This window comes from Aulonocara stuartgranti (genome assembly GCF_965226115.1).
Source record: "Aulonocara stuartgranti genome assembly, chromosome: 14".
NCBI classification, from domain to species: Eukaryota; Metazoa; Chordata; class Actinopteri; order Cichliformes; family Cichlidae; genus Aulonocara; species Aulonocara stuartgranti.
The window spans coordinates 36951136-36974985 of NC_138950.1; the positions used below are offsets into that span (position 1 = coordinate 36951136).

At 39.6% G+C, this 23850-nt stretch overlaps 1 protein-coding gene across 11 annotated transcripts in view; it reads left to right on the forward strand.

The window, feature by feature from the left end:
* myo18ab (myosin XVIIIA b) overlaps nucleotides 1-23850 on the forward strand; it is a 127945-nt gene that overhangs the window by 45123 nt on the left and 58972 nt on the right. For all 11 annotated transcript variants that reach the window (XM_082502105.1, XM_082502109.1, XM_082502113.1 and 8 more), the window contains 16 exons: nucleotides 1089-1265; nucleotides 1499-1709; nucleotides 2465-2607; nucleotides 2685-2785; nucleotides 4067-4130; nucleotides 4244-4388; nucleotides 11048-11218; nucleotides 11398-11488; nucleotides 11759-11951; nucleotides 12657-12743; nucleotides 16046-16187; nucleotides 16298-16457; nucleotides 17365-17551; nucleotides 18225-18429; nucleotides 18699-18808; nucleotides 22390-22455. In XM_082502105.1, the coding sequence (XP_082358231.1) occupies nucleotides 1089-1265; nucleotides 1499-1709; nucleotides 2465-2607; nucleotides 2685-2785; nucleotides 4067-4130; nucleotides 4244-4388; nucleotides 11048-11218; nucleotides 11398-11488; nucleotides 11759-11951; nucleotides 12657-12743; nucleotides 16046-16187; nucleotides 16298-16457; nucleotides 17365-17551; nucleotides 18225-18429; nucleotides 18699-18808; nucleotides 22390-22455 (2253 nt within the window). The remainder of the gene's footprint in view (nucleotides 1-1088; nucleotides 1266-1498; nucleotides 1710-2464; nucleotides 2608-2684; nucleotides 2786-4066; nucleotides 4131-4243; nucleotides 4389-11047; nucleotides 11219-11397; nucleotides 11489-11758; nucleotides 11952-12656; nucleotides 12744-16045; nucleotides 16188-16297; nucleotides 16458-17364; nucleotides 17552-18224; nucleotides 18430-18698; nucleotides 18809-22389; nucleotides 22456-23850) is intronic.

The window sequence follows — 23850 nt, forward strand, 5'->3', positions numbered from 1 at the left end:
ATAACAGTGCAGGATTTGTATTGTAGTTAAACTTAATTATAGCACTTTCAGATATACATTTACTGCAATGCATATAAAGGTCTAAGTTTGTCACTTTCACTTCTGGGATATTATAAACAATAATACCCATAAATTAAAGTAGATTATTAGATTAGATTGTTATGATCGCATCGAAGGATCCACAGTACAAAACTTTCATATCAAATCACACTGTATCACAGAACAACAATGTGCATATTAATTATGTAAGCCTGTGGTAAACTGATGGCTAAAACATTTTTTTTGTTGCTGACACATTAAATTCGGACATTCAAGCACGTTTGTTGTTGTGACTTAGCGCTGTATAAATGAAATTGAACTGAATTTAATAAACGATTCATATTCCAAGTAAAATATTGTTATATAAATTATTATTTATATAGCATAAAGTTTTTTTTAAGTCCAATAAAGCAAAAAAAAGCTAGCTTGAAGCTAGCTATCATTAGCAGCCCATGCACATGATGAAGGAGGTCCACTCAGTGTGTACGAGAGACTCAGAGGCAGAGAATCAGTTTGTCACAGACGGCCACAGAGGATACTACCAGCTCATGGGAATGCTGGAATAGGTGTAGGTAAGGTCAGATGGGACTGTTGGGAAGTTTGGCAGACGCACACTACTGGCTGTCTAAAGTTACTTTCTTGCTCACAGCACTTATAGTACTTCTAAAATCTATACAAATAATTTCAGTGGAGCACAGTAGCTTTGTTATTACCGTAATTCTGAGAGCAAGGATCTAAACATCAGTGCCCTGAAGAAAAAAAGACAGTTATTTATTTATTTATGCATTATTTTTATAAGTATACTTTGAGAAAGGAAGGAAATCGAACATCTGCCAGTTCATACTGATTGTTTAGACATTTCATGAGCAACTTACGGCAGGTGCTTGAGACCAGATGTAACTGACTAAATAGTTTATTAGAATACGAAACTATCACATTTGGTAAATTTGATTTTAAAATGACCGTGTAATAAAATAGGATGGGAAGTGATTAATCAATGAATGAGTACAGCTCTTCTGTCATTTTATGATTGCTCTCTCTATGTGTAGGCCAACCCTCCATCATACGACAGATCAGAAGACCTAGCTTCACTACTCTATTTGAATGAATCCAGTGTAATGCACTGCCTGAGGCAACGCTATGGAGGGAACCTCATCCATACCTATGCTGGACCCAACATGGTGGTCATCAACCCTCTCAGCATGCCCTCCATGTACTCGGAGAAGGTAAGCTCAAGACTAATGAGCAAGGCCAGCCAAATTAATGGATTGCATTTATATATAGTGCATTAATGCCGGTTGTTTGTGAAAGAAAGTGTAGCTGTTTAGTTTAGTGTAGCAGTGTAATGATCACTTCGAGGGTTTGGAGGTGCTTTATGCTACAGCTAACTCTTCATTAGTCTCTCTTTATTTTTGTGCTTGTACATGTTTTAATCTCATATTCTGTTCCTGCTCACAAGGTGATGAACATGTTTAAAGGCTGCCGGCGTGAGGATTCAGCTCCTCACATTTACTCTGTGGCCCAGTCGGCCTACCGCAACCTGCTCACCACCCGACAGGATCAGTCCATTGTGCTGCTGGGCAGGTCTGGTAGCGGCAAAACCACCAACTGTCAGCATCTTGTCCAGTACCTGGTCTGCATTGCTGGCAGCACAGGAAAAATCTTCTCTGGTGAGTTTGTCCACAAAAGACAGGGGTAGGTGGACTACAAACCTCAAATATCTTATATTGGAATTTTACATGGTTTCTCAGGATTCTCAACCTAGTTAGAAAGAATTAAATAATAATTCATAATAATTAATAAACAAAATCATCATCTGATAAGTTCTCTTTTTTCAGTTAAACTTAAAAAAGAGAACTTATCACATGATGATTTTGTTTTTTAAGAATAAATGCTCAGGTTTGAATTTGAGCACAGGATAGCTTACACTGTCCAAGCCAGAACATCACAGCTGTACTGGTTTCAGTCTTTTGTTTTGCACAATCCTTATTCTCTACAACTTTTGAAATTAAGTATTACAGATGATAAAATCAGATAATTTTTAAGTGCTTTTTCTTCAATTACTAAATAGAAATAATTAACTAAACACAAGTAGGCTCAAATCCTGTTACTGACAGTGTGAGCCAGAGGTTTTTACACCAACAAGGATATGTAAGACAGACAGGCTGCGGTTTGAGTCAGGGCCTGGTTTGAGGACATATATAACATGTATAACAGTTATACACTGAAATGTCAGTATTGTCAGTGTCAGTGTAGCCAGTCCACACAATTTTCATCAGGTCTTTGTTTATAAAAGTATAATAAGATTTGGACAATGAGAATTATTAACAGGTAGAACAGAATTATGGGTTCTTTGTGAAACATTGATTGCTAGTTTGCAATGAATCATCAAATGATGGGACATCTTATCGTTTTGGTGACACAGCTGAGAAGTGGCAGGCAGTCTACACCATACTGGAGGCCTTTGGGAACAGCTCTACCACCATAAACACAAATGCCAGCCACTTCTCTCATGTTGTTTCCTTGGACTTCGACCAAGCTGGGCAGGTGGCCTCTGCCTCCATCCAGGTAACAAACACAAGTGCGCGCACACAGCTGATTAGCTTGTACTGTACCCTTTTTACAAAACTCTCTTTACTTCTTAGACAATGTTGTTGGAGAAACTGAGGGTGAGCAGACGACCTGAGGGGGAATCCACCTTCAACGTTTTTTACTACATGATGGCTGGAGCCGACAGCAGTCTCAGGTGACTCGTTGAGCCCTTTTTTGTACTGTTTAGTAACGTAGAGATTTTCTTTTGTTTTTTAAAAATAAAAAAATGATTTGATTTGGAAGAATTGTAGCGTTACAATAGGTTTTTCACAGTGTTTGTCATATTATTTCTTGATGTTTGTTTTCTTGACAAGTTTTCGTCACCTATTCTCTGTTTGCTATGGATAGGCATGTCTGGAAATTTCTGGACAGTGGCATAATATTCACTGTTTCACTGCTGTATGGCAGTGCAGTTGCATTGAAATGAAATTGTCAACAATCAGTATCACTGATTTTTTCAGTCATTGTATCATGGGAGCATATGTTACTTTAAAACCTGTATATACCTTACAGCATGAATGTACAGGCTCTTAATTCTATAGGCCACCCATTCCCAAAGTCAACAATCCTGTGGCCCACTTAAAACCCAGAAAATCCCTTGTGGTCCACCCACAATAACCAAAATACAAGAGGATGTGATGTATTTCCTTGAAATTTTTAGTCAAAACACAAACAATGCATGCTGTTGATTAAACTTTCTAATGCTTTGCAGCGTGTTAGGGCCTCCCACTGGGACCAAAACCTAGATACAGTGTCTGAAGAAACAAAACATATTAGCAATTTAACATTTTATGGTAATCAGGTGCCAATCAGGCAGCAGCATTGGTAGAGAAGATTTGGCAGGTTTTTCATGGGGGTAACCCATATACTCGATGCACAAATGCATTTTTCTTACAAATGTGGCAATGCTTACGGGGAAATAAACAGACTTTCCAGTGGTGTAATATTTATAGCTTTTTTTCTTTGTTACAACAAAGAAAAGAATCGACCAAACACTGATTTCGTTACTTTTTTAGGTAGCAAGTGTACATTCTGTGCTCGAAGTCTAAAAATGGGCAAGCTTAAGGATTTGAGTAAATTGTTGTCACTAGACGACTGCAGTTCTTGTGAGGTGTTCCTGGTTGACAGTCGTCAGTATCTATCAAATGTAGTACTTGGAAGGAACTGTAGTGAACATTGATCCTGTGATTTGCGTCATTGCGTTCTGTTTTTAATTACATTTAACAAATCTTCTCAACTTTTTTAGAATTGGGGTTTTACACTAAATATCTTTGCTAAGTCAGCAATTAAATTAGAAAGCTGTCTTAAAAGAAAATCATTGTCACATAATATGGATATTCTTCTGATATAACAAAAATACAACTACTCACATCAAGCTTACACATTTGTCTGGCACTGAGGAGCTTATGTTTCTAGTGTCTTTCCTCTCCTCCAGGACGGAGCTGCACTTTAACCACCTGGCTGAGAACAGTGCTTTTGGGATCCTGCCACAGACTAAGGTAATCACAGTAGATGGTAGATGTTAATAAAATGTGTGGATGAAAGCAACTGTTTATTGCAAAATTCCAGACTCCCTGCAGGGTTCAGTAAAGTTTGATTTGATCTGCTTCAGCCTGAAGACAAGCAGCGATCCTTGCAGCAGTTCACCAAGCTGCAGGCAGCCATGAAGGTGCTGGGCATCTCCAGTGAAGAGCAGAAAGCCCTCTGGCTTATCCTCGGTGCCATTTACCACTTGGGGGCAGCGGGCGCGACTAAAGGTAGGAACTCCCTTCCTCGTTGATTTTAAGTACATCAGATCTTGACTAGGGAGATGGTGTGATTATAGGGGAATAGGAGAAGATGTAATAAAAGGATAGCGTACAAATAGAAATCTACAGTGTATCACCAACTGCCACACCCGTCAGAAAAACAACCATACAGCAACTAGAACCCAAAAAATAAAAAAATGCACAGATATATTCTTCTTGTAGGGGTTGTGCAGTGTGTGAGTGTGAGAGAGAGTGTCCAGTGTGAGTGTAAGTGTTTAAGTGTCTTTGTCACAAAATGAACTTGAAAATGAGGGTAGGGGAAAATGGGCTCCAGGTGCCCAAGAACTGGCCGGCAGAGACCCCCCCAACACGGAAGACGTGTAAGCCATTCCAGACCACCAAGGGAGTGGGTCAACAACCATGTCAGAACAGCGAACCACACGCCCTGGAACCAACAAGTATGCCCAGGGAGGGGCAGCAGCATCCAGCAAGGAGCACTAGGGAGGGTGAACCTCTTTCCTCCAAGACCATATCTCACAGGGGCCAAGCCCCAGCAAGCCCCAGACCCAGCCATGCACACACACACACAAACACATGGACCAGATTGTCATGGTCAAAGATCTGACCACCCTCATAACGTCTGGGTACTGACCAGTAAAATAAGGTTGTGAATACAAGCAGCTAAAAGGAATTTCCTCTGTAGGGAGGCTCGGCTGTATCTTAGACTTAAAGTTAGGAGCTTAGACATCTGGAGAAAGATTGTAGTAGAGCCACTGGCAGTGTTGGGGAGTAATGGAATACATGTGCCGCCGTTACGTATTTAAAATACAAAATATGAGTAACTGTATTCTGTTACAATTACCGTTTAAAAAGGTGGTATTCAGAATACAGTTACTTTGTTGAAATAAAGGGATTACACGGCGGCCTTTTCCTGTTCCATATGTTAGGCTGTCCCCTCTCTATTTTTGGTAATTCCACGCCGGTGGAAACCCAAACAAAACACGCATTAAGAGGCTCAAATGCCTGGGTCTCAAGCCCATGTCACCTCTACTTGCGTCCCGCAAAATGACGTGACGAAATATTTAAATAAATTATTGTTCAAAAAATTATTTAATATGAAGGCAATACAGGCATAGCCCTAAAGAATGTAGCCTCATGGGCAGTGTAGCCCAGCTGTAAGTACACTGTGTTCGTGTTTTCCTCTGAAACAATAAGTTCCATTGGAGCAGCCTTTCAACGCCTCTCTCTGTCTCTCGCTAGCAAACTTGACCCAGGCAACAAAGTAAAGTTTTCAGCTATGAGCCCGACACGAACCTGACGTATTAGCCAGAGGTCGCTTTACTACGGTTCGGAGCTGTGGACCTGTTTTATATATGCACAGAATAGTTTTCTATACGAGATCACTGCAAAAAGTGCAGCCTTACCTAATGTCCACCTACTGTTACTCATTTATATTAAGATTTAAAAATGTAGCTGGTATTGGTATGATGAGTAACCTTCAGTAATAGTAATAAATCACACAGCTATAGTACATTCATGTAGTTGTAAAAAGCATGATAATATATTAAATAATCCAAAGTATTCAGAATACGTTACTCTCATTGAGTAACGTAACGGAATACGTTACAAAATACATTTTGGGGCATGTAATCTGTAATCTGTAGTGGAATACACTTTAAAAGTAACCTTCCCAACACTGGCTATGTCCATGGTGCTGATGTAAGCTATAGGTGACGGTTTCTCTTTGTGTATATATATGATAACCATGTTCAGTGGAATCATAACAAAACACCCACATTTCTGTTTTGTAACGCAAAACAATTATAAATCTGAACAGAGACGGCGTCTGAGGTTGTGTTGATGCCCAAATTCTTTCATATTTATTCCTCTAAAGTAAGACAACTGTAGCCCTGTATAAGATTTATTTAATTAAACCCTTTATTAATGTTCTGGCTTGTGCGGCTCCCGTTACAAGCATGAAAGACACGTGCATATGAGAGGTGTCATCATCTCCTGTGAGACAAATTTAACAAAGATCTGTGACAAAACTCAGCGAGAAAACAATAAACTGGAAGTGTAAAAACACCTTTTTACTGTTCTTTGAGGTAAATCCCAACATTTATGATTTTCTGCAGCCTGTCCTGGTAGCTGCCATTCATAAGGATTATTTCTGCAGAAAAAGAATGACATGATGCATTAAATGCCCTCTTTTATGTGAGCAGAAGCAGATGCAGAAGAAGTTAACCACCGATGTGATAGCCATCTCTGTCATGGCCAGCTCTGACTGAGGTTTTAGGTTTTGTCGAAACCCTTAATGAAAACAAAAGCCAGTCTGTGCTGATCTTCCTATATACGCAAAAACTTTATTCTCAGTCAGAATAAAGAATAAAATTTACAGTAAGAGTAAACAGTCGACTTTTCAAAAGAAGTTAATGGTCTGTAGAAACGTCTGTGTTTGTTTGTGTGTCAATAAAAAAAGCGTGTAAATACATAAAGTGTTAAATACCGTTTTCACTGCTCCATTTTCACGGGAGAGAGTTCGGTAAGGGGATCCCACACTAAATCAGCAGTGAAAGTGTGAAAGTGTGCATATGCGTTCCACAAGCAGCTTGAGCTTTGTTCTGTCTTAGATAATCCACAAAGAATTTCATTCTATTTCACATTTTAGTCTGGATTATTAAAATGCAATGTCTTGTATAATCATTTTCAAAAGAAACTGATATGCGCAAAATCCATCGTTTTACGCGCGACTCCTTACATCGCCATGATTAGTTACATGGTCACAACAAAATTACGGCCTGTTTTGCACAACAAACAAACAAACAACAACAACAAAAAACTGAAGTGTCATCGTGTCCGTACTGCTGAATAAAATGCATATTTTCCTTTACATTTGTTTTACTTCTCATAGTTGGGTTTCATTTGGAATTTCCTTTGGAACTCCAAGCGCTTTAGAAAGACTGGAAAGTGGGAAGTTTGCATGGATCACATCACGGTCTTCCTCGCCTCTCAGTCAAAGGTCCTGATGAACTCTAGCTATGCCCACTGGTCTGTGCCGAAAGTCACTAGTTGAGGCAGTTTGGGCATCTTCTTAGTAAGCCTATTGGCCACCAACCTTTGAAGGTTTGTTGGGCACACCGAACTGGTAGGAGACAGCAGGTTAGACCCAGAACTTGTGTAAAGTGAACTGGAAAGTTTTGCTTGGGAGAAATTTGGTTGAAATATCCCGCTTACCCTGCTGCCACTAGAGTGAGCACTGATCCACTCCAAATAAAGTAAGACCTGAAACTTGCAATGTCATCCTGCTTAATAGGGAAAAGGTATATGGAAAAAAGAGGCCATGGATGACAATATGTTAACAACAAACTGGCAAAAAGTCTAAAATGAATTTGTACCAAATGGGCAGTCTAAAATCTATATGCCATATTTGACTTGTCCCTTTAACATGATCCTCCTACGTATGTAATTTTAGTTGTTTTAGATTGTAAGGACGACTTGAAATGAAGATGTGCATATCCTGCATTTGGTTTTATACTTATATGCAAGTTTCCCAACAACTGATTTATTGATTTTCCCAGCTTCTCTGCACTGCACTGACCTGATTACTTAATGCCAGCATGTCTCTGTTCAAATTACAATCAACTGTAAGGCATCAAATGTGAATTCTTCTTGCAGAAGTGGGAGAAAAATTGTTTTTAAGTCAAATTTACTTTCTACCACCAGCCACTAGGTGTCATGTTTGACATATGAATGTACTGCTCTCAGTCAGAGGCACGCTGACTACAGAGGCAAAAGGGAATGCAGATTTTTTCCATTAGATGCCGTTTAATGTGGCTTTTTCCAAAATGTTTCAGCAGTCCACAGTTAATTCCCCTAGAACTTTTAGAAGTCCAGGTATGTTGATCAAATCCTACATTGTGTTCTGTTTTTATGTATGACATCCAAACAGTTTTTGAAGTTGAGTTTTAGTTTAATCACTAGTCATATATTTGAGGTTTTACTGTATATAAGTAGAAGGTCCCTTAACTTTAAAATTGTGCCGTCTGAAAAAGAAAGCATACCTGCACAGAAAATAAGATGGAGCGCAACAGAATACATTTATTTTATATTTGGATGTGACTACTTTACAATCACTACCAATTTAAGTGCCAACTTTAATTTATTTGCAAAATTGTGTCTCCATAACTGGAAGTGATTACCCTTGCACGTATTTATTGATTTTTCTCCTCATTGCAGCAATCTCAATGTGGTGGCTGTGTGAAGTGTTTCCTTCTGTTTTTTGGGTCGTATGGGTTCAATGTCAGGTGGCGATGGATGCTCCAACATAAAACTGGGGACAGTAAAAGTCATCTTTTTACATGTTTTTGCTGAAATGCACACTTACTTCAAAGTGACATCAGTCATAGTATAGAAAGTCTTTTGTGACTTGAATAATTTTTAACGTCAATAGTCTGCACTGACAGTGACTTTACTTGAAGGACATTCTTTATGCTTGGACCGTTTTCTTTTAGTCCTGAGTATCATTTCCTCTCCATTGGTGTGAAACAGGGGTTTGGGGTGCTATCAGTCACATTTCTCAGCCAGCTGTTCCAAAGCATAATGATGTGTTGTCAGTGTTGTTGAATGCTAATGTTCATGTTTTCCTGTGTCTGTGATGATGTGATGAATCCTTAAACTATTATCTCTAACACCCCCCCCCCCCCCCCCCCTCTCTTTTTACTTGCATGTTTGCATGCTGCGCCATATCAAACACAGATGGAGATGAAGGTAATGGGAAAAAAACAACACACGACTTGTTGACCCTTTTTTTTAACCTAAAAAACCTTATGTCAGAGCCTCTCCTGTTTGTTTTCTGTCTGTATGCCTTTATCATTCTCTTCAGCCATTAGCATTTTTATTGTTTCTGCTCCTCCTCTTTCTCTCTTGTGTTTTTTGTGTTTTCTTCATTACGGCTCTCCCATCTCCTTGCATCGCCTTTTCCTTTTCTCTAAGATGAAAATCAGAACTTCACTGTTTCTTTAAACCGCCCTCTCTCATACCTCCCCTGTCACCTCATTCGACTTCTGTCACACTACTACAATTCTGAAACAAACAAAGTAAAACTTGTACATTTTCAAATCTCTTGTTTGTGTTTTAGCTCTCTACCACAGACCTTGTATTTCCCAGATTAACCTGGACCCTGTTGGGTTCTCTGGTTCTGTGTCGCTTTGATTGGCTGTATGTCGCTGGTGTTGTCATGATTCTTTGGTTTATTCTAACACACTGGCTTTGATTGAGGTTCCGACCAAGTGGAGATGCTCTCCTCTTGCAGATAATTGTGCAAAAACAGATTGAGAGTTAGGATTAAACATGATTAGCTGTCATCTCCATCACATATCTAAGAACACACCAGCCTCACACAGCTTTTCCGTTTCTCACAGTAGAGATTTCCATATTTATGTTTGGAGTCGTGGGGACAGAACACAAACATGATGTGCTAAAACCCACACAGCAGAGGACTCTTGGTGTTTAAGGTGGGATCATAACTGGATCCTACTTAAATATTTTAAAGATTTTTAAAACATTGATTTCATTTATTGACATTAAAATATTTAAGTGTCTCTAATTTTTACTGTCAGTGTATGTGCTGCAAAGTGTCAACATGAAACTATTCTGTACTGACTTTAAGTATTTTAGTAAAAATAATTTACATCACGTCAACTGCAAGATATTCACCAGTTGACTTTTAGAGCCACCAGTGTTCAGCATTAATTCAGCATTACACATTGCACAAAGAAATGCTGCCTTTCTCTCTTTGTCTATGCCATTGACAGCATATAATACAGTATAGTTGTGGTATTATAATAATACATTCTTCAGGAGTCTGCTGTCGTGTTTTGGATGGGGTAAAGTGATATTATACAGTAAATCAGTACTAGACTGTACTGTACACCTCATGACATCTTTCATTAAGAGAATAGATACTTTTTAGTCCTTCTAGTGAGTCCATCACAAAAGTTGCCTTTGTTGATGGCAGTAGTTGGGGTCTGGAAAATTTCTCATTCACTCTGCCACTTTCAGGAGATGAATTATCATTATGCAGTTAAATCTTGATATAAGAGATATCCCACTCAAGTATAAGAATCAAGTCAACATTCATTTCCTTTTAGGGAACTCCTCTAAATCATAGATGCTGATATGACTGCGTTACTGCGTTAGAGAAGCGCTAAATGTTCCATTACTGCAGAATCTCAAGCTCAGTTGTCGTTTCATTTCAACTGACAGTTTTTGCACTTTTCAGCATTGTTTTTTCACATCTGGGACAACTCCTGTCAAAGGCAGAGAACATCTCTTTTGGTTAAATAGAGGTGCCAAGCGAAGTGTTTACCAGGTAGAAGGCCAGGACCATCGTTGAAATTGAATTTGTATTTTAACAGTTACAGTCTGAGGTCTTGTCAGCTGTACTGAACCTCAGCAGAGCTGATAGTTGTACTGGATTTGGATACTGGAGTGTCACAGAAACGAAATCTTGCCTAAATTTGCAACAGACGGTAGAAATAGTAGTTTTGATCTACAGTAATTGTATACTTACACTTGCTCTTCATTTTTACTGTACATGTTATCTTCGTTGCCTTTCTTCTTCTAGCTCTTTGTTTTAGAATTTGAACTCATTCATGCTTTACTTGTAGTGGGACGTCGGCAGTTTGCTCGTCATGAATGGGCTCAGAAAGCGGCCTACCTGTTGGGCTGCACCTTGGAGGAGCTATCTTCATCTATTTTTAAGCATCAGGCCAAAGGACTGCAGCATTCTACCTCATTCAGAGGACCACCAGATGAGGCTAGCCATGGTGATGGCTTAGGTAAAAATACTGCAAACGTTGGAATTTCCATTTATGTTGAATTATTGCTAAAAGGGTTCCCATTGTTGATATGATCATTTTTTCTTAGATGCAGACCACATTTTGCTTGTTTTCAGCTGCTGTTTAAAAACTGAGTCTCATGAAAAAAACATAAAACGTGCATCTCATCTGTCTCTCAGGCCCTAAAGTCACAGCTCTGGAGTGTTTGGAGGCCATGGCATCAGGACTTTACTCTGAGCTTTTCACACTTGTCATCTCCCTTATTAACAGGTTAGCTGTCAGCATTTACCTCAAATTCTAGTACTACAATATTCATATTCAATTTGGACTTATATAAAATAGCTAGATCATTCATGAATTCATCTTGCCAGATAAGCGCTGCACTTTAGATTTTTTTTGTAAAATATTTAAAACATTCACCTTCAAATATTGTAAGAATGAATTGGTATATAAATATAATTTTGACACTGGGAAGCTGCAGACTGCTTGATTAGTCAAAGCTTCTTCACTAAAGCCTGCTGATGCATCTGTGTCCCTCAGGGCCCTGAAGTCTAGTCAGCACTCTCTGTGTTCTCTGCTGATCGTTGACACTCCGGGTTTCCAGAACCCTCGGCTGGCTCATCAGCAGAGGGGAGCCACTTTTGAAGAGCTCTGTCACAACTACACCCAGGAGAGGCTACAGACTCTGTTTCATGAACGGACCTTTGTCAAGGAATTGGAGAGATACAAGGAGGTGCAGCTGGAACAACAGAGCTTAACACTTGGGAGGGACAGAACATATACATATTTCATGCACTGATTTTAAGGACGACTTAATAATTACATGTAGTCAAACACAGATGTCTATTTTTTCTGGCGTCTGCCTGTACCGATAATTCTCAACTAATTAAAATTTTTAGGATTTTAGATGCACTGGAGATCAGTTCATTGGTGCTCCACAGCAGTAAAGAATTTGACCTCAGTACTCCAGATAATCCACAGGATACTCGGGGTTTAGAAAATTTCTACTTCTACTGTAGTTCCAATGCAAGTGGTTCACATCAAGATCTGTGGTTTCTACGAGTAATTGAGCTTCAAAACTTGAATAAATACACAAAAACTCAAATGTTGAGAAATTGGTGGTGTCAGTAAAAGCATTTCTATGTGTAGTTTACAGCCTCGCCCTGTGCTTGTGTGGGTTTCCTCCAGGTAAGCTTGCACAGACCAAAGACCCTACAATAATGCAGAGAAAACCCCCAACAATCAAATGTCCAGTTTAAGAAATTTCCAAAACTTTTTATGTACTCAACCCAATCTATAGCTTTAGTAACTGCTGATTTCAAGATTGAGATGAACAGCTGCACTTGATTTTCCGTTTTTTATTTTTTATGAGCTCATCTTCTGCTGGTACGTGTCTTGTAGGTTACTAACCTGAGTTTCTGTCCCCTCCTGCATCTAGGAAAACATAGAACTTGCTTTAGATGACATAGAGTCCAACACCTCACTGTCTGTAGCAGTTATTGATCAAGCCTCAACCCAAGCTCTGGTAAGCAACCCTCACTACACTCTGCTTTGCTTTCACCTGGAATCAGTTGTGAGAAATATGCTGTGTTAACAGCACAGATTAAAGTTGTGTTTATGTTCAGTGGAGCATTGAGGTATTTAGGTCCAGATTCAAGGGCAGTTTATCTGGGCCTGAATTTCAGTCATTATTCAGGGAGACATTAATGCAAATGAAGCTGTAGCCAAATGAGCACCCCAGAGTACCACTGAGCCAGCAAATAGCTCTTTTCATCACTGCTGGCAAATGCAAATAGTTCTAGGTCCATGGCCAATCTAGCAAAGCAGGCGTCAATATGTGCTGAAGCCAGAGGACCTGAGATCTGGGACAGAAAACTCCCCCTACTCTTCTTGAGACTGAAATTAGATGTAACATAAAAGAGTTTTCAAAGCATGCTTAGCCTAAATGCTTGTCAACTTGTTGTGATGGTTGGTTCCATATTTTCTTGCTGTTTCTTTCATTTCCTTTAGGATTTTGTCTGAGATCAGCACTATTGATTAGAATCAAATTTGTGATGTGTTTTCTCTTTGAAGCTTGAAAGAGTCTCCTTTTCTCTCCACTCGTTGGTTCCCTTTTTACTAAAAGTCTGTGTTGTTAGCAGTACAAGTATTTGCAGCATTTGGTCTGTGTAGATGGTCCTGCAGTCTTGATGGAGACAAGTACTAGATTCCAGCTTCCTTTTGTGTTGGACTGTGTTGAATGTATTAGATGATTTATATAATGGTGTGTATTTTTATTTGAAGTGAGAGTAGAACAACAAACCTGTAATTATGTAAGAGTAGCAAATGTCTGTTAACCATAATAACTGACATTTGATACCATCAGCAACGTTGTTTTTCATGCCAAACTGTTGATCGTTCTAGTTTTCAAGACACCTAGAGACAATCAAATCCCCCAAATATTAGCTGAAATGCTTTAAGCTGCATCCATATTGGAAGCAGTTCACAGCAACCAGAGGCCACACAACGTAAATGACATTCTGTGACTACAGGAAAAATAACAAAATAACCACTCGAGATACGTTTCTCCAGGCAAGTGGTTGACGCAGTTATCAGTGCGCGAGCAGGATCCTGTTGTTTGACATATGACTAGGTAGTAAATAAATTAGATGGTTACCCAGGCAACCCGTACCTGGAACATTAAGGAAACAGGTGTCAGCTTCAAAGCGAGTGTGGTGCTTTAGCAGCAAAGACTACAGAATGGATTCCTTTTTGCTGGCATGTGTGAATCTGAGGTCAGTTTCTAATGGTTCAACTGAATTCAAATGAACTCTTAGGACTAGATTGACATTGGATGTTCTGACCTACAATCACTAAAGATTTTAGAAGTTTCTGCAACTGATCCTCTTTATGATGGACTTACACATTATGTACACACATCCTCAGATAATACAGTGCTCAACCACAAACAAAATCACTCTGTCAAGCTGCCCTGGTCTTTCAAGGCAAGGAATCTGTAGACTGAAGGTGTTAGCGTCACAAGGCCTCTGTAGATCAAACTTTTATCTTGTTTCCAATCCTGAACAATCAGGTGGTACAGATATTACACCAACATAAACACCAAGGTCCTCTGCCTCTGGTGCCTTTTTTGTTCCATCTTCCACTGCTCTGTGGCACATTTCAGGCTCCCACATGTCCATCGTAGGCGTTTTGGCAAAGGTCATGGGTCTGCAAAGGCATTCTCACCACTGTGTGGCTAACAGCCCTCATATGCAGCGAGATGCATATGTGCATAATCTGGTACCTTTTTTCCTAATCATAACCAGCTTGAAGGATTTTAAGCAACTACAGAAGACTTTCGGTGAGCTTGAACCACACAGCTTGTGCTCCACCAGGCCATCAATGGAACTACACCACACTGCCACTGTCCTTTTGAGTGGAATCATAATAATTTTGTGTCTGTGTTTGTGTGTGATGTCAAGTAGTGAACAACAAATTATTTCAATTTATCTGAAGAGGAATTAAAATAATGTTGTTGATCTTTTTGAGGTAGCACCGCATCGTGTTACACAAATATGAGTCTGTCCAATACCTTTAGCTTTAGTTAATAGCTGCATTACTAATGACACCCAGAAGAACAGTAGACATGGAAACACACTGTGACTCAATTTTGATTAAACAATACAGGTGGTGCATTTGCATCTAGCTTGTGATCTCTGTTCAAATTACAGCAAACTCTTTTTAATCTCTGTAAGTGATTCGAATGACACTTTAGCAGATAATGTGTTTTCAGCAGCACAATCCTAAGCCTCTTCTTTGATTTGGAAAGCCTTTAAGAGTCAGCTAACTTTGTATTTTCATTATAAGCGGCCTGTCTGCACAGGTTTCATATTTTTATGTAGAAAGCCTCATCTCTGCTAGGTCCACAAATTCAACAATTTAACAAAACAGTGCAGGATTTAAACTTTGTACTGACAAGAGGAGTAGTTTTATAATCAGCTGTTAAGGTTGTGAAAGCCTATATCCAAGTAATCACTCAAGCTTTTGTGCTGCACTGTTTTCTTTTTATATTGTTAGATTTTGGGTGCTAATTTACTAGCATTAATTGAACATTGATTTCTAAGTAGAATGACAGGCATTCAGAAATGCTTGTGGAAGGCTTATTCTGCATTTGCACAGAATTCGTTTTATTTGCTTGCTTCTAACTTAAATATATGAGCTGTATGATTTTCAGTGCACAGTTGGAAAGCTCACTCAAGTCTGATTTGTGTGACTGACAATTTTTAAAGGATGGGAGGAAATCTTCTTAAAAGTAGAAAATTAAATGAAAGGGCCAATCCTTGCACTTTAGTTTAAATCAGTACTGTAGTGTTCAGCTTTGAAGGTTTGGGAGGACATTAGAATGCCCTTGATTGAGTCTTTATGAAAAATGCTGAACAAACCTTAAGGACAAATTTGTCTAGAGCAACAGCAGCTTACTGTAGGTGGAGATTTGCCATGTGGAAATTCACTGTCTCTAAGGTTTGAAGGAGTAACAGAAATTGGTCCAATCCATGCTACCCAAGGCCTCCATGTTTATATAGTGACATCAGATGATGGTGCTGACAGTCAACTCCACAGCTCCAAAGCAACCTTTAATCTTGAGAGCAAAAATAAAAAATGTTTTTACTTTCTTTATTTTGTTTTTGAAAAAAGAAAGCAAAACACAAACATCTCTTGTCAGGTATTTGGCTGCTTAGTACCCAGTCACTGTCCTCTGATGAAAGTGACAGATAACGATTTCTATATTGTCTTTCCTTGATCTGTCCAAATAAAAAAGACATTTTCGCCTGCCTTTGTTCATCACAGGTTCGTACTCTAGCCAGGACAGATGAAGCTCGAGGCCTTCTGTGGCTCATGGAGGAGGAGGCTGTTCAGCCAGGAGGTTCAGAGGAAACCATGCTGGAGAGACTCTTCAGCTACTATGGCTCTGCACAGGGAGAAAACAAAGGTGAACACTCAAACACGTAGCTGTCCCTTAACGCAATCAGTCGAGGCTTTCTGAAGAAACAAATAGACAACACTGATACACCATGGCAGAATATTTCCATTCTGTTGCAGGAGCTAATCTACTTCTGCGAGGAGAGAAGCCCCACCTCTTCCTGCTGGGCCACAGCCATGGGACCAATTGGGTGGAGTATAACACCCAAGGCTGGTTGAACCATGCCAAGCACAACCCTGCTGCCCAGAATGCTGCAACCCTGCTGCAGGACTCCCAGAAGTATGATGCCTCTGTCTATACATGAATATCATCCAGTTTAATAGAACAATGTATGAAGTGATTGGTCATCACCGCTGTTGTTTTTAAGCTGCACGTGCCCTGATGGAGTTGCTAGTAGTGGATTTGAATTAACTGGTTACGTAAGAAGAAAATAAAACTATGTCCTGTACTAATAGAATTACATTTGTCCGATATAGAGAACATATAAATGTACATTACAGTACACTGCATGTGAACTTGTGAAAGAAATGCCCAATTTATTCTTGCATTGCCTGGATTTATCTCAGTTTCTGTCATGTTAGGCCTGCCTTTCCACCTCTGGGGGCTCTGTGTTCTCTTGTCTTTAGTTCATATGCACTCATTTCAGTCTGTCTGTAAATTTTATGGTTTCAGTCACTCAAAAAAACATAATATGCTTGACAAGGGGAAGAATGTAGAGTTTAATCAAATGTTTCCAGTATGATCTTACTGCTACAATCCACAGTTCAACCATGAATGAAGTCAATATATTTTGTACTGTAGGTTATGAAATCAATGGCTCTTTGTCTATAAAGTCTTGGGAACATTTGCCTTACTGTCTTGCAAAAGGGAATACACACTCTACTTAAGTATAGTCTAGCTAAAGCAATTAATTTGCTCTAAAAAGACAAAAATTGCAGGGACAATATCTAACTTAGCAGCTTTTCAAAATCTGTTTCAGACCTTTAGCAGTCATAAGGTGAGTGTTTGACACCATGAGGCAACAGAGTGAACCAAAGAGTGCAGCAAGGAGCCTGTCAACATATGGCTCTCAAAACTATAATATGGCACTAATGCTACCAGATTGATTTCTTTATATTGTCTTGTGAATTCTTGGATGCTAGTGATGTGGATTTGTACAAACCCTATCATCTTTCTGCCACTGCAGGAAGAACATCAGCGCGCTGTTCATGGGCCGGGCCAGTGGAGCCACCGTGTTGTCGGGCTCCATCGCCGGTCTGGAGGGCAGCTCCCAGCTTGCCCTGCGGCGAGCCACTAGTATGAGGAAAACCTTCACTACAGGTGTGGCTGCTGTCAAGAAGAAGAGTCTGTGTATCCAAGTGAAACTCCAAGTGGTAAGTGGATGAGAGTGTGGTTAAAAGGTACGAAAACACAACAGGCACCAACCACCTTGTGGCTGCAGCTCAGTGCAGCTGCTTTGGCAATGGAGCTGCACACCTATGGCACCTCTGCCATAGGTGTGCATTGAAGATCTTGTGGACCGGGGCCTCTGCCAGGCGTTCCCAGCGCACCCTCACTATATATGCACATTAAGGTCATGCAGTTCCCACCACCTGACCCAACTCACCACCTGGTGATTAGTTGACAGCTCAGCCCCTCTTTTTAGCCAATTGTCCAAAACATGTGGCCGCATCTCTGGTGAAACAATTATAAAATCTATCCTCGACCTCCGGCCTAGGGTGTACTGATGCCAAGTGCACTTATGGACACTCTTATGTTTGAACATGGTGTTCATTATGGACAAACTGTGGTTTGCACAGAAGTCCAACAACAAAACATGGCTCTGGTTCAGATCCGGGAGGCCGTTCCTCACAATCATTCCCCTCCAGGTCTCGCTGTCTACATGAACATTGAAGTTCTCCCAGTAGGACAACAGTCCCCCCTTCTGTTGCTTTTGTAATACTTGTTAAGGCAGTGACGCTTAACTCTCTACTATTTTCATAGCTTGTTGTTGCATGAAGTCTTAGAACTGGAAACTGATATCTGATATAATCTCTTTATTTTTAGGATGCTCTGATTGACATGGTGCGGCGTTCTAAGGTTCACTTCGTCCATTGCCTACTGCCCAAAGTAGAGGCAGTAGGAGGAGGTGATTACCGTATGGCTCATGGAGAGAGCCCTGACTCGGGTCTTATGACTCTGGACGTGAGCCTCCTGAGAGCTCAGCTCCGAGGATCCAAGCTGCTAGATGCTCTGCGCATCCACAGGCAAGGTAACTACTTTGCAGTGTTATATGTATGTAATTTCAACACTCTTTCCAGTCACTGTTATGCTGATGACAGAACCACGTTTCAGTTTAATTTGATCTGGGGTTAGGGGTTAAAGTACCCCAATGTAAGACTGTCCCATAGACATTCATACTATTGTCTGTCTGTTGGCTGTTGATAAAGTTCTAGCCTTTCCACCAGCTGCAGATGCTACTTTAACTTTGGTGTTCTGAGTTTGTGTGCTCTCTTCTCTGTTCTGCCTCTCTGCCTCTAGGTTATCCTGACCACATGGTTTTCTCTGAGTTTCGAAGGCGCTTTGATGTTCTGGCACCTCATCTAACCAAGAAGTATGGCCACCACTACATTGTCACAGATGAGAAGAGGGTGAGTGCAGAGTTAGCATGATACTTGCAGTTCTGCTGTGAGTAGTTGGACTGTGACTGCTGATATAACGAAAAGTGCTCTCTTGTCAACATCCTTAGCTGTTCGTATATTAAGATACAATGTAATCATTTGCCTTGGTTTAATCAGAATAAATCATTCACAAGGGGAAATTGTTTTGTAAAATTTGCTCAGGATTGTGGGAGATGTAAGGTTATTTAAGAGTACCTGAAATCCACTGTTAAAGTGATGTGGTGTAAATGTGGGATAAATAACAGGAAATGTTACTTTCAGATTGATCATTTATGTTCTTGTGAGTCTTTTGCCTGTAAGTGAAATACTTACTCATGGGGATATCTTTTGTCTTTTTTTCACACCACAAAATCACGTACAGTGTAGAAAGGATGAAGTCTGGACATGCGGTGTTTCCCTCTTTGCCCTCCACACTTGAGTCTGTGAACACAATCCATTTATTCTTCCTCTTCTCTTACCGCTGTCCTGGCTCTCCCGCTCTTGTGTATAATTAATTATAATTGTGGGGGATGGCAGCATTCAGCCACTGTACTGAATAATTACTGATGGTGGGAACAGTTCTTTGTTTCCTCTTCTCTCTGTCTTCCCATCCATTCCCTTGTGTCTTTTTTGTCTCGTTATCTTTCAATTTCTTTTGTATAGGTGGCAGAACAGTTTAGGAACATCCCCGGGCATATGATTAATGTCTTCCCTACATTTATTTAGCGAGTATATAGCATTTTTGCACTAAGGTCTGATTAGTCTTACGAGGATACTGTGAGAAAACATATTTACATTAAGATCCTCTGTACCTCATGTCTTGTCTCAAAAGGTGCAGAATCTGTTTTCTAAGAATCAACATTTTGTTTTGTTTTGTAAAAAGAAAAAAAAAACTTAAACAAGGACAGATGTGTAAAATCTCGTGCTCCTTTACACTGCTCTATACTACACTGGCAGTGAGGAGGCTCAAAGTTTCTTGAAGATGAGCTTAGAGAGGATATCCCACTCAAAGAGTACTAATGCTACGCAGGTCTCTTTATTTGAAAAGGAAGATGGATGGAAGGTGTTGGTGTGAGATAGATTACTTTAGCCAGATTTAATTGGACGATAATACAATTTTTTTTTCACAGAGGGAGAAAGCAAGAGAGAGAGGGTTTGGTTTGCTGAGTCTGTCGGACGGTTTGTCTCTGCCAAACAAAAGCCCCCATTTTTCTCCTGCTATAGCCCAGTACTGTCTGCTCCTCTTAAGACAGCATGATGTAGCCATGTTGTCAGTGTCCATATGGTACGCCTGCCAAGAGCTTTTCAGACCAAACAGGCAAACAGCAGGGGAGAAATTTAATGCATCATCCCTGAGAAGCTTAATTCTCTCTAAAGTTTGTTACTATTGTTTTCCTCCTTTGAGAGGTTCCATGGTCTAGAATGCCTGGTATGAAACATCTTTTACAATCAGATCCCAGTTTCATACCTGCCTGATAGATATATCTGTCTGTCAGCTTCTTGTGAAACACAAGAGGCAGCCAAAAAAAAAAAAAGGATGCTTCCAAAAAAGCTGAAAACTGAAGCTACAATATTAATAACAATATTGTTTTTCATGGCAGCTTAATTTTGTGGGTTGAAATTAAGTTTTCCTGCATTATAAAATGCAATGTGATTGTTCAAAGTCACGCTTACACACAGGATCTGAATAAACTAGGAATTTGCAAATTTTTGTACTTTTTTATACAACACTTCAAATCAAATTCAAGACTGTTGCAATAAAGGGACCGTATGCAATTGAAAAGCCTACGTTTCCAAAAGACCACTGTGTCTAGTTCCACTTCACGTCAGGGAAAATGTTCTGAGACTAAATTTGAGCATTTTTGGTTTTTGAACAAATTTTAATTCATCAACTCCAAAACATAATCATGATGATCTGAGATCTGAAGTTTTAGTCTGATGAGTAAATTAACAACAGAATGGTTGAAAAGAAGAGTTACTGAGGTGTTCAGTGAAGAAATCGCAAAAATACCGAGGACCTAAAACCCTTCTTTAAGAGGAACGCTTCTTCCTTAATTACTGCAAAAGTCCTGTAATTACATTAATCTTGTCTTGCAATTGTTCGGGAATTTCACAAAACAGATATGTGCATGAAATAAAGGTAGTTTTTCCAAGAGTTCTCAGAATAGATTCCCTCAAAGGCTCTTACAGTGGGGGAAACAGTTACTCGATGTTGAGCCCTTGCTGTTGCCTTACCAAAAAAACAGAGGAGAAAAACAAGAACAGTATCTAATTTTTATTGCAGTTTTATTTTAATGCAGCAATACAGAACTCCAACTATTTTATTTGTAAATGGAAGAAATCTAAAATGGACATCTTTCCAGATAGAGGAGGGATGATTATCGTATCTCATGGGGTGGGGATGATCATGAGAAAGGTGGTAGATCAGTCCAAAGCTTGGAGCTTGTTAGTGATCTAAGGCAGCTGGGAACACAGTGACCAAGAACCTTGTTGGTAACACACCATGCTGTAATGGATTGAAATCTTGCAACGCCAGCAAGGTCCCCTGCTCAAGAAGGTACATATACAGTTTAACAGTGAACATCTAGATCAGGGGTGTCAAACTGAAACACACAGTGGGCCAAAATTCAAAACTAGAACAAAGTCGCGGGCTAACGTTAATATTTATTGAAATATATTTATTCCTCCAGATATAAGAATGAATCTCTTCTTATGGACTCAAACACGTTTTGCTGAAAAACTGAATATGGAACAAGCAAAGCTTAATACTAAACAATATATATATTAGCTGTATAATACCAGTAGGCCAGCTCTGATAGTCATTTGGTATGGCTTCGCGGGCCAAATGTAATTAGGCCAGAGTTTGACACCTATGATCTAGATGATTCAGAGAACGCTTGTTAAAAAACGTGAAACCAAAATTGAACTCTATGGCATCAACTCAGCCGTTTTCTGACAGTGATCAAACACATACTGCAAAGACAATAAGAGAGTTGCCAAAGAAGCACATTAAGGTCATGCAGTACCCTATTCAGTTTCCAGACCTCAGTTGTATAAAGAATCTGTGGATGGAGCTGAAGCAGGCTTTAAGTTGCTGAGTGGCAGCCAAGAAACCTAAAAGATTTAGCGAGTTCATGTGAAGTGGAGTGGTCCAATCAGTTTGTAACTTAAATGTAATTCCTTTTGTCTGGATTTTAGGTTGCTGTTCTGTGTTTTTCCCCTAAAATAAAAACCACCATAAAAGTTAGAAACTGATCATTTCTTTATAAGCAAACTTTCCAATTCAGCAGGGGATCAAACAATTATTTCCCCCACTGTACATTTAATGACACGTTTACCAAATGTAGTGTGTAGCATCACTTTTCAAACCTTGTAGTCTGTTTCCTTTTTAGGGACATCGAGGTATGTGTGTGCTTGTGTTAGCTGATTCCAGAGTGGATTGGTGTTTGTTGCTATGGCACGTAACTTGCATCATTTTTAGGAGCCAGGTCACATGACCAGACATAGGTAAGGCCCGGACACAGAGCGATTGGGTTGTTTATCTAATGAGTGTTCGTTCTGCTCGTTTCCAGGCAGTGGAGGAGTTACTGGAGTCTTTGGAGCTGGAGAAGAGTAACTACCACATGGGGCTAAGCAGGGTGAGTTTTCCCTAATGCATACACTTTTCATCTCAATGTACTTCTGCTTATGAGTTAATGCAGTTTTCCTGTTATTGCAAACTCAACATTTCCTTCACAGTACTAATTCTTTTTGTGGTGATCCTCAGACGCCCCTCTTTTTTATTGCAATCCTAAAATCCAGTTCTTTCTTCTTTGTTGTCTTTACATTTGTTGTTGAAAATGAGATTTTTGTGGGTTTTCATCATCACTTTCTACACTGATGTTGATCAGCTTGTCGTCTGGCTGTTGCTGCTTTGTGTTGCTGTGAAAGAGCAAGAAAAAGTATTCAAATTCAAAAACCTTTTTATGCTTTGGCCCTTGCAGTTAAACAGATAATTAGAACACATTTTCATTCTACTCACTAGCTTGTCGAGCAAAAGGGGCGACAGGCTCTCTGTTTCTTTTTTGTTCCTCTGCAGTGACAAAGTCTTCACACTTCCACATGTATCCTCACTAGTTCTAATTCTCTTTTTTTTTTCTTTTTGGGGGCAAGAGGTGATATTTTCTGCACTCTCTGTATCTTGCCAAGCAGCAGTCAAACACTGCCAGACTGTTGAGGATAAAGTGCAGCTAATCACAAGGAAAAGGGCAGGCAGTTTTTGCTAATTAGATCTGTGAATGTCTGCGGAATAAAGAACAGTCTGGGCCTTGGCAGATATTGCAGAATGTTTGACCTTGCTTCAGAGTTTGACCACTACATTCCCAAAGTTAACTTTTTAGTACCAAAGTTTTCTTTTAATCTGTGGTTTTCATATCACAACATTGGTAATGCCTCTTGTTTTGTAATGTTTGTACTGACAGTTGAAACACAAAGGTGTCCAACCAGCTCATGTGGGAAAGTAAAGCACCAGCTTCCCATTTAGAGAGTAAGTGGCCCAGTCTGTGGGCCACTTACTCTCCAACCGGCCTACTCCTATAATACTTAACTAAACATCTGATAAATACTCTATATTACTCATCCATCGCTCCCCATATTTCTATATTAACAATTACACAGTATGTACAGTTAGATCCGAAGGTCAGTGAAGATAAGTAAATACAGTTTCTAATTCCAGATGACAGTATCAGTTCTGTTAAATTACTGCAACACTTGAGCTAGATGGACTTGATAAAGACATTAAACATGATAATCAGTTTTATCCCAGGGTGATGTGGCAATGTTACAAAGACTTTTTTATACTGCTGAATAGGGATGGGTATTGATAAGATTTTCACGATTCCGATTCCATTTTCGATTCTGTTTAACGATTCGATTCTTTATCGATTCTTTTTAAAAAAGGAGAACACTAAGGTCGGTTAGCTTAGAACTTAGTTTTATATCTTCTCTTTGAACAAGATAGAAATTTAGGAGTAACATGGCCTTACAAACCCAAC